This window comes from Sturnira hondurensis, unplaced genomic scaffold (genome assembly GCF_014824575.4).
Source record: "Sturnira hondurensis isolate 20B ecotype Veracruz unplaced genomic scaffold, ASM1482457v3 Scaffold0001813, whole genome shotgun sequence".
In the NCBI taxonomy this organism is placed as follows: domain Eukaryota; kingdom Metazoa; phylum Chordata; class Mammalia; order Chiroptera; family Phyllostomidae; genus Sturnira; species Sturnira hondurensis.
In genome coordinates, this window is record NW_028074444.1 from 197,631 (window position 1) to 211,083 (window position 13,453).

The 13,453-nt window shown below is 35.5% G+C and overlaps 1 protein-coding gene across 6 annotated transcripts in view; it reads left to right on the forward strand.

The window, feature by feature from the left end:
* TASP1 (taspase 1) overlaps positions 1–13,453 on the forward strand; it is a 355,079-nt gene that overhangs the window by 13,867 nt on the left and 327,759 nt on the right. For 4 of the 6 annotated variants that reach the window (XR_005064338.1, XM_037031312.1, XM_037031321.1 and 1 more), the window contains exons 2-4: positions 503–718; positions 4,490–4,557; positions 6,264–6,332. Coding sequence is in view for 3 of the 6 variants with exons in the window: in XM_037031312.1 (XP_036887207.1) it covers positions 574–718; positions 4,490–4,557; positions 6,264–6,332 (282 nt within the window). In the remaining 3 variants the exon portion in view is untranslated. Of the gene's footprint in view, positions 1–502; positions 719–4,489; positions 4,558–6,263; positions 6,333–7,849; positions 7,897–11,863; positions 12,130–13,453 lie in introns of those variants that run through there. The other 2 variants (XM_037031335.1, XM_037031341.1) reach the window with 2 other exon arrangements.

A 13,453-nucleotide genomic window follows, 5' to 3' on the forward strand; every position in this document is an offset into this window, starting at 1 on the left:
CCAGGTGCCCGGTTGGGGGTGTGCCAGAGACAACTGATCCATGTAACTCTCCTTCTTTTTCTCCCTCCCTTCCCCTCTTTCTAAAAATAAATTAATTAATCTTAAAAGTAAGCAGCAATCTAGGCTTTATACCAAGGCTTGGTGATATTGCCAGCATTGACTGTGATTCTAAAATGTCCCACAGATTATTATCATTTGGTTTGGAGGGAGTAGAAAGTAATATTTAACTTATATTGAGTTTTTCTTTAATGTAGATACAATGAAAGATAAAATATCTTTGGACTCAGTATGAAGTCTTTTTATAACAGTTCTTTTGTTTATATAGCTTTAGACAAGTACTGTCAGTGGACAGAGATTTAAATTCTAACCTTTTTATATTTTTTGTATTACCCAGTTAAGTAACTTAAATTTTTTTTAGTAAGCTATCTTTGTACTAATTTGTATAAGTTATGTGTGTGCAAGTGGAAAGGAATGCATATCATCTTTGTCTGTTTTCCTTTAGGGTAATTCTTCTGCAATTACTTTTGGATGGAAGTATGCTCTTTTTCCAATAGAAGATGGTAGACTTGGAGAATGACCATGGAGAAGGGGATGAGTTCTGGAGAAGGGCTGCCTTCCAGATCATCTCAGGTTTCGGCTGTTAAAATAACAGCCAAAGAGTTGGAAACAAAGCAGTCCCATAAAGAGAAGCGAGGGGGCTTTGTGTTGGTGCATGCAGGTAAACTCTAAGTAATTGAGTCGGAACATGAAAATAATGTTGACTTTTTTCTTGCCTTAAAGTACACTGAGAATTGAATTTCACCTCTGGAAGAACACAGTACCAGAGAGGAATTGGAATAAAAAGAGATGGACTTCAGTATAGTGAAGGCCTCCTAATACCCACTAGGAAGATCTTGTAATGACAGCTCTCTCTATGTCTTCTTCACTCCTCTACCCTATCACTTATTTTTACCCTATATAATAGATGTATTTAGGTAGTGTTAAAACCACACAAAGTACTTTTTTTTAAACTTTTATTTGTAGTTTTAAAAATAATGATGCTGAAAAAGTTTTATTGACCCCCGTATTTGACTATGGCTATCTTAGAGTATATTTACACAGTGTTAGAGCTAGTTTGCCTTCTTAATATAGTATGTGAGGGATCTTAAAACCAGAAAGATTTAATGGTTTAAGGCACTTGGTTAGTTCATGCTAGAGCCAGGTTGAGAAACCCTTAATTGGGCCCTTAAGTTCCAGTCTAGTGCTCTTAGTGATACACCTGTATCAGTCTATGATCTACTTGATCTATATACTTGAGAGGACCACAAGGACAGATTACTGTGAAATTGAACCCTTGGGTTCCTCATCATTGAAGGGTCTTGGGTTCAGAGCTATGCACCTCTGTCTAGGTCTTTTCAGCAGGCCTTTTTTTCCCTTTAGTATTTTGTATTTGCCTGTATAATATTCAGATTTCAAAGTTTATGATTTTCCTGAAGGAAGAAGGAATGACTTGGTCCACTTTTTGCTTCCTCATTCATCCAAGCAGTATGGGAGCAAGATTAGCTTTGATATGGGGAAATGTTTGTTGTCAAACTGGTGCCTTACTTGGTTCGTTAACCTTTGACTGTATTTAGACCAGACATCTTGGGAGGTCTTATGGGATCTAATCCAGAAGAATTGGGGGAAAAAACCCATTTAATTTCATTTTCTTTCAAATGGTTTTATGAAGAAATGAAGTAATTTTATAGAAATAATTCTGGTACTAGCACCTCCTGCTTTCATACTCCTAGGCCAGTGTTCTTTCTGGTACACCATGTTGAAGGTACATCTTTTATAGTACCCAGTGAGTTATTTTATTTGAGTGTTTGAAAATTGTATGAGGAAGTCTGATATTTATAACAAGTATTAAGATAGAGCTTTTGATTAGTTAGGAAAGTGCTGGTTTCTGTGACTATCATGATGGTATCCATCCTTTCTCAAATACAAACTTGATGGCAATGGCTCCCAGATAAAGTTGGTGCTGGAAAAAATCTGAGTAATGGCAGGATTGTGTGAATTAAGGGTGACCTCCCCTTCTAAATTATTAGACGTTCAGATGGGATGATTGATTATGCGGAAGTATGTATCTTATACAACCAAGGGACAAAATTTAAGTTTCTCATTCAGTGTAGAGATTTTAATGCTTATTTTTTCATACTAGAGGAGATTTACCCAAATTTTAGTCATTTGAGTAATAGATTCTTCAGATTCTAGATTTTCCCCAGATCTGTCTACTACTTCTGTTGTTTGCCTGACACGAGAACAGTCGGTGTTTGTGCTGCCTGTCCCGATCATAACCAGTAAACAGAGATAAGGTTTAAATCTTTATGGGCACTTTATTCAGCTGGCCAGCAATCTGAGAAGACGGCAGGTTATGTACCCTCAAAAACTGTCTTAACATCTCATCTCAAGCCTATTTTTTTTTATAAGAAGAAAGGGTAGGTGAGGGGTTTGGAAAAAAGGTTAATTGGGTAAGAGTTGCAGTGGAGGGTAATTTTCCTAGTACTTTTTTTATCTGTTCAGCAATTCTTTACATTACGGAGTTCCCTCGCTGGAACACTGTGGCTCAGATACTGTCTCTGTTGCTTGCAGACCCCCTGGACAACAAAGGTTAAATTGCTTGTTAACTTCCTGGAATCATGTGGTCATGTATTCCAGTTCCTGGAATGACAGCTTTCCACGTGTGTCAATCACTGAAGCCTATCAACTAAGGCTAAAATCTTTTAACTCTTGGGTTTCCCTATCATACCTAATGTTAAGAAATGAAACATGCCCTGGCTGGTGTAGCTCAGTGGATTGAGCATGGGCTGTGAACCAAAGGGTTGTGGTTTGATTCCGAGTCAGGGCACATGCCTGGGTTGTGGGCCGGGTCCCCAGTGGGGGCCATGTGGGAGGCAACTATACATTGATGTTTCTCTCCCTCTCTTTCTCCTTCCCTTCCCCTCTCTCTAAAAAAAAAGAAAAAGGAAAAAATAACTGAAACACTTTGTTATCTTAAAGTTTTAAAAATGAAACTTATCTTTACTAAAATGGAATGCCAGTATCACTAGCATAAAGAGAAAATAACTTTACACCAGTGCAAAAAAAAAAACCCATTGTAATTTAATTTTACTTAGAGACTATTGAATATCAGTGGCATAGATCTTAAGCTTACCTTTCCCTTGTTAAATAGAGGAATTACTGGAGACATGTTGAGACTTTTTTCCCTATTCTAAGAGAAGGATTTATGTTAATGCTATTAATGCTGTTGCCCATACACTAAAATTATCTATTTGGCAACAGTGTCCCATTCTTTGGGAAATGTGAATGATTGGGGCTTGAGATCAAAGTGACAGACCCGAAATCAGATCTATTAGAGAACCATAAAGAGAGGCCTATTAAATATTGGCACAGGTTCTATGAAGTTCTCCTGAGAAACAGGGTTAGAATTTGGGTGTATTATGGATTCCTGTTGCTTGGGCATCTTTCCTGTGCTCTTGAGCCCCTTTACCACAGCTTCTTTGACAGTTCCTTTGCCTTAGGAAAGGGGAGTTTCCTTTGTGTCAGTTGTCAGCTTCACAGGAGCAGCCACAAGGCTTAGAATTGTAGTTCTTAACCTTCCTTTTGTTGTTCTCCTATTCAGCTTTGGGGCTTGGGTGGAGATAAGGTGGGGTGGGGTGGGGTGGGGTGGGATGGGGTTCAAAACTTTGATTAGAAGCCTAATTATCACATAAGTTTAAGGACTCTCGGTTTCTTTCTCATTTAGATCATTCTCAAATCATACCTAAAAAAGTAGTAATCTGTTTAGGAAAATAAATTTCAGAGCCATTCTCTTGAGGAAGTTGCTGGGTATTTGATTAAGAGCCAGGGACCATCAGAATTTCTAATAGGCAGTCATGCATATACAATCACTGATGTTTCAGAGACACCCTGAGCTTAAATTCCAGGAGATAAGAGGATGCAAAGGTTTGGGTGGGAGTGGTAATATTGGTGGTCGTTGTGGATAGGTGGGGTTTAACACCCCTGAACTTTAAATGTTATGTAGAAACTAACTAGTTTTGTGATGTTAGTTTTAAGAATTTTGAATTCCCAAATGGCAGGTGCTTTCTGAAGGTTAACAGCGAAGAATTTGAGGGGACTCTTTTCCCCTGACACTGCCTGTGTTACCAACTCCACACTAAAAACCTCCTGACTTTGGAGAGAGGTTTTTTCAAAAGTAGGAAAGGTGACTTTGGTGAGGCTTCTTTGGGGACATGTGCTATTTCTAGTGCCTCTTCCAGGAAAATAGCTTTTGAAAAAGAAGATAAGGCATGGTATTAAAAAGGCATATGGTAGACAAAGAAGCTATTAGATTTTTAAAACTCCACACAGTTAAGACAATAGTTTTATTGTCACTGGGGAGCATCAGATTGTATGATCTATTTATATAATATAAGCAAGGTCCCTGACATTTTAATGAATACTAATAATTGGTTGGTTTGTTTCACTACAGGTGCAGGTTATCATTCTGAATCCAAAGCCAAGGAATATAAGCATGTATGTAAACGAGCTTGTCAGAAGGTACGATACAAACACTTCAGTTTTGACCATAAAGCAGCTTTACCTTGAAATTCTAAATTTTAAGGTTTTATTTATAAGATGATCTTTAGCTTGGACCATACAATAATTTTGATCATATTTGTGAGGTCTTTTTTTTGCTTTGTGTTTTTTAATCTTCAAATCACGCTTAGATCTTTCCCAGATTAAAGTCTGTATTTTTGGGATCATGGGTACATAATCATATATCTTTTAATCTTTGCAAAGGCATTGAGCTCTATAGGAAATAGCTCAAAAGCAGTCAATGTGTCTTTCAGTGAAGGAAGAAAAAACTAACAAATGAAAATGGGTGCTTTTCTTTAGATTATCGTGTATGTTTTCCTTCTGTTTTTCATTACATAGTTTGTATCATAGAAATCCATTGTCATTCCTGAAGTTAGCTTTGCCCTTGTACTCAGTTGTGATTTTTTTCTCTTTGGTTTTTGAGGTTTTGCTCAGTTGTTGAATACTTAATGTGGAATCAAAAATGAAATCAGAAGAACTATTGTTTATTTTAATTTTGATCCTGACTATATACTTTTGTAGGCAAACCTTTCATTTACTTTTATTTAAATAGAATGTAATTTGGATATTGTATATTATGTAATTGAGTCAGCTTTTTTGATTTATGTTTAATACTTTTAAAAGAAAGATTGTATGAAAAATCCAAATTTTTCTTATGAATGAAATCCCATAAATAAATGAATAAATAAATAAATAAGGATATTATAGGGATATTTGAAATAATTTATAATAGAGTTAAAAGTTCTCTAAGCTCTTTTATATTTTTTATCTTATTTTTCAAAGTGTGAAATTTTTTCATTATCTGAAAAGAATGTTTTGCTTATATAGAACTACTCTATAGTAGTTCTATATAGTCCTAGAAACCTAATACATTTGGAGTATGTAATCAGCCTCCTCAATTTATACAATGAATGCACTTCTTAAAAGTTTAATAGAATTCTCTTTCTGAGCTTACTCTTTATTGACTTATTTGGAGTTTTAATAGTTCATTTAGAAATCATTCTTCCTTCTCTTTCCTGTCTTAAGTTGTACGCAAGAAGCAGGGTGATTTTATAGACCTTTACTCTCTGTAGTGTATATTACAAAAGAATGTGATTTGTTTATCTCACTATAAAATCTATTATAGTATCAAAAATGTTTTTGTTAAATGTATGTTTCCATCCAAGCATTCTGAAATGCATCTGTGATTGGGTGTCACAACTTTTTTATAGTTAGGGGTGGGGAGAGTAGTAACAGTGGGAAGAAAACTTAGCTTAGTCTGAGATTTAATTATCTATATAAAATATGAGTTGTTAGGATATTTAAACCAAACTGAATTCATATAATGTCTATGGCTATTTGAGTTGCCTTGTGATGAATGAAATCCTTTCCTTAATAAAATTCTTAGCGTTTTGCATTTAGTGGCTAGATTTTTTTTACATTTTCTTAATTTGAATAATATTAAGGGAGCTATGTCATAAATTATCCTGAATGTAAATGCATTGTTTTAAATTTAAATAGTTTATATCTTGAAGTATAGAATGGAAATAGTAATCAATTTTTATTAATTCTAAGAGTCTCTTAAACACTTGTTTAAACCTTTGGAAATTTAAGCCTTTGGAAAGTTCTTGGGTATGTTTGAGCAGTTGTAGTTTTACAATGAATAATCTTTCCCCTTGGTTTCATAGGCAATTGAAAAGCTACAGGCTGGTGCTCTTGCGACAGATGCAGTGACTGCAGCTCTGGTGGAACTTGAGGTATTTCTTTTCTCTGTGTTTTGTTTAAAATATTTGTGAATATGTTTGTTATTCTTAAATGTCATGACACTGTTGAGTTAGTGAACCCTCAATTCTGTGACCAGTGTTTACCAACATTATTAACAAAGTTGTGAAGAAGCCTTTGGTATTGTTCAGTTGTTTTTATTGGAGAGTTCCCTGAGTAATATAAGAAAACTGGTTAAATTCCTTTTTCCCCCGTTTTGTGAGACTTGTGAATATAAAAGTTACTGGTTACTTAACATTACTGGATACTTAAATTTCCTTCATATTTTTAGTAGGAAAATTGCTGAAATTAACACTTCTCAAAGGAATATATGTTTAGAAAACAAAAAGTTCCAACTGTTCAGACATTTTTAAAGTGGGAGGTAAAGTTTCCTTAACACTTAATAGTTTGATACAAATTCTGAAGCTACGCGCTTTGAAGTGTGTCTTGTCCATTGTGGTTGTTCAGTTGGTCTGCAGTTAACTGCAGACAGTAAGGAATTCAGTGGGAAGGTACTCAAGTTTGAAGTAATTCTTTGTACTCCAGAGTGCGGGTCTCTCAGTTCTCTTAGTGTGGAACCTTGGTGATGAGTTTGTCTAGGGGATATGGAGGCCTCAGAAGACTGACTTCTGCTTAAACTTAGAGAAGATAGATATGTGTAAGTCAGTCTAGAGGATTATAGTGAACAAATAGTTTTTTTGGTTGAGAAGACTCTTTGGGGAATCAAATTAAGACCAGAAGATAAAATGATGAGTTTGAGGGAGAAGGGGATAGTTAGAGTAGAATTTCCCAAGTTAATGGGATTGTTGTCCTTGTGTTTAGGCTCTCTCATCAGGGCACCTACTCTGTCATGCCAGGCCTTGCTTTTCTCTGTGCAAATTGCCCAGGATTTTGCCAAAAATCATAGCTGTGTGTTTTGTTTATTCCCTTGCTTAATTGTGGAGCTGTACTTTTGATCATGCTTTATAGATTTTAATCTCTCCTGTTAATACTTTCAGCTTGGTCTTAGTTAGGGAGGGTAAACATACATACGAGGCACCAGTTCTATTGGAGTTTGATCCCGGGGCATCTGATTTGAGATTACGTGGTCCTCTCCTATTGTGACTGACATCAGTCATTAGTCATATGTCTCCATGATCCAGTTTTTCCATTTCTACTATGTGGATAATAATGCCTGCTTTACAGAGTTGTGAAGATTAACTGAGTTAACGTAATAGTTCCTTAGAACAGTGTTTGGTACATAGTAAGCACTTTATAATTGTTAGCAATTATTAGTATTATGAGGTGCTTTGGGATTTATATATATGAGGTTGATTATGGTAACTAGTAATGACAAATTTTATAATGTCCAAAAGGTTATTATATATTATGGATATATGGGGAAAAGAAATGCAAGAAAGAAGATTAATGTATACTTAGCACCAAATCGTCCCTTTACTCAGCACATACACATAAGGAAAGCTTCATCTAATTTAATTCAATTGTTAATTGCAAATTACTTTCCTGTGTGCAGAAAATGATGTCCTGAGATTACCTAGCATTCCAGTACAAGGAGTCACTGTGGGTCTGGGGAAGGAAGGTTAGTGCTTAGCTGGGGGATATATATACTATGACAATTATGAATACAAAATTGAGTAAAAAATTAAGTTCTCCTTTTTATTTTCATTTTAGAATAACTTTAATTTCCCCAAATCATACTTATATCAAGTTGAATATTTTATTATATTTTTCCCCAGTGATGTATGAATCCTGTTTTTAAAAGTTTGCTTATTTATTCTTAAAAATATCATTTAGAATAATGTTACCTGTGAGTAAGTGAGCTTTATAATTTTGAATTATGACCTGTGTTTTTTGAGTGTGAATATGAAGGATTTTTTTTAAACAAATGTGTTCTCTTATTTTTGATTGTTATGTGGGTAATGGTAGCATGAAAAACTGTCCTGAGTGAAGGTAGTATACTTTCCTCCCTTTAATTATTATATTTGAGGAAGAATTTCAATGAATTATCTTTAAAAATGCATTTTCATGTGGAATTTTATATTGAAATATGTTAGTAGCTTAAAGGCTAAGGCTACTCTGGAAGAATATTTATGTATCTTAAGAATTATGTTGGGCCTTGACTGGCGTGGCTCAGTGGATTGAGTGTGGGCCTGCAAACCGAAGGATCGCTGTTTGATTCCCAGTCAGGGCACGTGCCTGGGTTGCAGGCCAGTTCCCCAGCAGGGAATGCACGAGAGGCAACCATACATTGATATTTCTCTCCCTTTCTTCCCCCTCAAAGGATAAATAAAAATAAAATCTTAAAAAAAAAACAAACCAAAAAAAACCCTTCAGTTAAAAAATAAAGAAAGAATTATGCTGGAAGTCATGCTTATAGTGCCCTCTGCAGTTCGGTCACCTTGCATGATAATTGTGATTCATCACCTTTAAACAGGGTGAGGTTTTCAAATAAAGAATTTGCTTGAAATATTGTAATAGTTTGGGTCAATGGAAAGATATATGAAAATCAGAGTCTAATATTTTCTATAGTTCAAGAAATATAAGCACCAATATTCAGTCCTTTTAATCGACTGAGAAGTCCCACAGAGTCTGATTTATACTGCTATGCTTATTGAGAGTAACTATTTATCTTTAGTTTTGATCAGTCTATTCAGTGTTGTCCTAATTCAATCTGTTCAATCTTGTTCTATGTATTGACTAGATATAGGCCATCATACCATTTCTTTTTGACTTTGAGATATACTTTTTGGCTAAAACAAAACTACTTTTAAAACTTGCCTGTTACATTATTACTTAGGTAGATAACAAAAGTTGGTTTGAATTCCTTGAACTTACTAACTGAATTGAAATGACCAAAATGGTTTAATGGTCCGTATTGGCTAGAAGGGCCTTGTATTTTGAAAAATATGAAAATATGCACTTACTCAAATAGTAAAAAGTTCACTAATCTCGACTTGGTATCATAGAGGAGGAAGAGACAAAATGAAAGAAAAGTAAGTTTATATATGTGTACATGACATACAACCAAAAATGATGTACCTAGGTGGCCTGTATACTTAATACACTCCACCTAGACACATCATTGTTCAGCTTTTCTTGGAAACCATTTACCTTGTATAGTTTCATATGTCTCACCTACTGATATAGACAAGTAGTGTTTTCCTTAATCTATCACTTCTGGACACCAGAGTGGGTGTTTCTTTCATTTAAATAAGGGAGGTAGGGCCAAGTGCATACGTTCCTGCCTATTAAACTGACTAGCTTCTCCCTTCAGGGTTTTGGATGGAAAGTGGCCACTCTTGTAGGAGAGGTGTTCTGCAGTGTGGAAATGAAAATATGACCCCAAAGTGCATTTTGTTTCTCTTCAAAATGTGGGAAAGGAAATAGAAAGGTCAGTTTATATCAGTAGATCATATTTTAATAATTTATTGTTAAATTAATTTGGTCCTATTGTTTCATTTAGCTATTTATAGCTTTTTTGAAATTATGACTAACTGATGGGAAGGTGACTTAATATCCAATGACTAGTACAATTCTGATTTCATTCCCAGAGAAGGTAAATATTGTGAAACAATTTGATCTTCATAACTAGGGTTGTGCATTTGGAAGACAGTTGGTTTGATGACTGCTTTTGCAATAGTTTTGATTCAGGTAATGACAGTGGGTTTTAAATTATAAAGGTCATTTTGGACATTTTACATGGTAAAATTTCTGATACAAATTTCTTTTTTGAGGAAATTGGATATAGATCTGGGTGAGTTATGATGCCACTGCTACAGTAGAAAGTCTTTCAAAGATTCTGATAGAAAATGAGCTGGTGTTCATGAAATAATTATTGAAGCTCCCTTTACATATTGATTTTTTTTAAAAAAGTACTAAGACCTGGTTAAAAAGTTCTAAGAAGGAATAATAGATTAAGTATGGATGACAAACTTTTAGAGATTATTTGTAGTCTTGTGTTAGAAAACAGATAAATCTGGCCAAGATTTTGAAGATCTTGATGTAGCTAATCTTTGGGAGATTTTGGTTAATTCATTTTGAAAACTGGTTATATTAGTAGGTAGAGCAGCCTATTAAAAATAGTGATAGGTATAAGTAATAGTGAAATGTAAAAGCTTACATTTCATATAGTGAAAGGCAAATTGCATAGTCTCCTTTATTAAAATATATTTTATTGAATTTATGTTATTGTAAGTGGAGTCTATAGTTCTTTTGTTGACTTGATTCATCCTTAAAGTCTCCTTATGGTCAGCGAAGAGAGTAATTCATGGTTGAAACTAGTTTATTGTACAAAATCTTTAGCATTTAAAGAGCAGATTCTATTTGGCATCAGTTTTTAATATGCAATACATTGTCTTTGGATCTCTATATAATTCAGTATAATGCTTACTTATAAACCCTAGGAAAATCCTCTAAGAAGTAACTTTTTATCCAGATGGCTGATAGTTTGGGGTATAAGAGAAAAAAATTAGGTATTGCATTATTATATATTTATATTTTATACCCAGAGCCAGCTCTGCATGCATTTCTGTTTCTGTTAAAAGTAGGAATCTTCAGAATGCCATCACTGCTGAGAAGTTGGTTGTTTGTAGACCATAGCCAGGTGCCTCTGTGCAAGGGCAGGATTAGGCTACAACCTTTTTCCTTGGTTATGTACTTATGGCTGGGATTGTTTGTGTGCCTCAGCAGGGGAGAGAGAGAGCACCTAAGGCCTGCTAGTCCTTGAACTGCTTAGTGGTCATGGAGATGATGTGGCTTGTTGCTAGCATATGTGGGCATATTTAGGTTGTAAGAGAACATTGGGAAGGGCTGGTATGACTTCCTTTCTCTCACCAAAGCTATAGCAAGTTCACTTGTGGGATTTCTTTGTGTGTAAATTCATAACTACAACCTGTTCCTTCCCCCCACTTAAGTGTTTGGTTTTTATTGCAGAAAGTAGGGGCATCTCCTTTATAGTTATTTCTGTTTATTTGGGAGGTTAAAAAACTACTTAAATTGATGAGTATTCACATTTGTCTGCACTTGTTTTTTCTTTTGCAGAAATCATTTTTTCATAATCAAAGGGTAGCTGAGTATTTCAGTGATTCCTTGTTTCCTTCTTCCCCCCTCATCCCTCCTGCCGTGGGACTGAACACAATAGAAAGACAGCTTGATGTGTTTAGCTCACAAGTGACCATTAACCAAAATGTGACTGATGAGTCTAATTTTAGATCTGTGTTTTCTTTTCTGTTGATAATATCTCTTATTCTCTGTAATAGGAAGAGGTCCTGTTTTTATGTATGGAAGCAAAGAGTTTTTACCTTTTTTTCTTTTTTTACTTAAAATGTTTTCACTGCATGAAATTTGAGTTTTGACTTTAGATGCTTTTTTTCCTTTTTTTTTTCCAACTTGGTACCATTGATTATTTTAGTCAAAGACCCTGTTTTGCTGTTTAGCAGTATTTCCAGTGGTACTTCAGTATTTCTATGTATTCCAGCTGTTTATAGAGTCTTTATGTTTCTCTGCATTTTTTGTTTTATTTTTTGAGGTGTACACACACAGTTACACTTCATGGAGTTGCATCCAGCCAAGTATCCATGTTCTTCTTGTGAAGAGGCAGAGAAAATCACCTCTCTCAAGAATTTCCACCTTCTGACCAAGGGAAATGTGTCCTGAAGAGCTGTACTCAGATGGAGGCAACTTGTTTGCTTGTTCTGCTGCTAGAGCATTCATTTAATTAGAAGACAGGCTGTGGGTGGCCATGTGCAGACAAAGAAGCACCAGACAGAGCCCAGTTAGCCTGGGACAGTAAAAGTAAGTTACGCTCTTTTTAAAACACTTTTGAGTACTGATGCTAATTCTTGCCTTTCATACTAAGGGGCAATTTGTAACTTACTATTTGTGTTTACACATTAGGTACATCTGTTCTTTTTCTGAGACTCTAGAAATTAAACATGTTCCCTAGCACAAAGTACCTGCTGTGAATTTTTCTCTTTCAATTTTTTTAGACTAAAAAGAAAACTGAATCAATTATTATATTCTAGATTAATTTTACAGTATGTCAACACTGTATGTTAGTTTTTCACCAGATCAAAACACTTAAGTACAGAGGCTGTTATGTTTCACTCCATACTGATTGCTCCCCTTTCTAGCCATTTCTTTTTTTTTAAATATATTTTATTGATTATACCATTACAGTTGTTCTATTCCCCCCTTCATTCCCCTCCACCCACACACTCCCTCCCCCACCATTCTCCCCCCCTTAGTTTATAACCACATGTCTCAAGTTCTTTAGATTCTATATTTCCCCCACTATTCTTGCCCTCCCCCCATCTATTTTCTACCTACCATCTATGCTATTTTCTGTGCCTTCTCCCCCTTCTCCCACTCCCCTGTTGCTAACCCTCCATGTGTTCTTCATTTCTATGGTTCTGCTCCTGATCTAGCTGTCCTCCTGGTTTGCTTTTGTTTTAGGTGTGGTTGTTAATAACTGTGAGTTTGCTGTCCTTTCACTGTTAATATTTTCCATCTTCTTATATAAGTCCCTTTAGCATTTCATATAATAAGGGCTTGGTGATGATGAACTCCTTGAACTTGACCTTATCTGAGAAGCACTTTATCTGTCCTTCCATTCTAAATGAAAGCTTTGCTGGATAGAGCAATCTTGGCTGTAGGTCTTTGGATTTCATGACTTGGAATACTTCTTTCCAGCCCCTTCTTGCCTGTAAGATCTCTTTTGAGAAATCCACTGACAGTCTGATGGGTACTCCTTTGTAGGTGACTGTCCCCTTATCCCTTGCTGCTTCTAGGATTCTCTCCTTCATTTTAGTCTTGGCTAATGTAATTCTGATGTGCCTTGGTGTGTTCCTTCTTGGGTCCAACTTCTTTGGGACTCTCTGAGCTTCCTGGATTTCCTGGAAGTCTATTTCCTTGGCCTGATTGGGGAAGTTCTCCTTTATTATTTGTTCAAATAAGTGTTGCACTCGTGGCTGTTTCTTTCCCCCTTCTGGTACCCCTATAATCCAGATGTTGGAACGTTTAAAGATGCCCTGGAGGTTCCTAAGCCTCCTCATTTTTTTGAATTCTCATTTCTTCATTTCTTTCTGGTCGGATGTTTCATTCTTCCTTCTGGTCCATT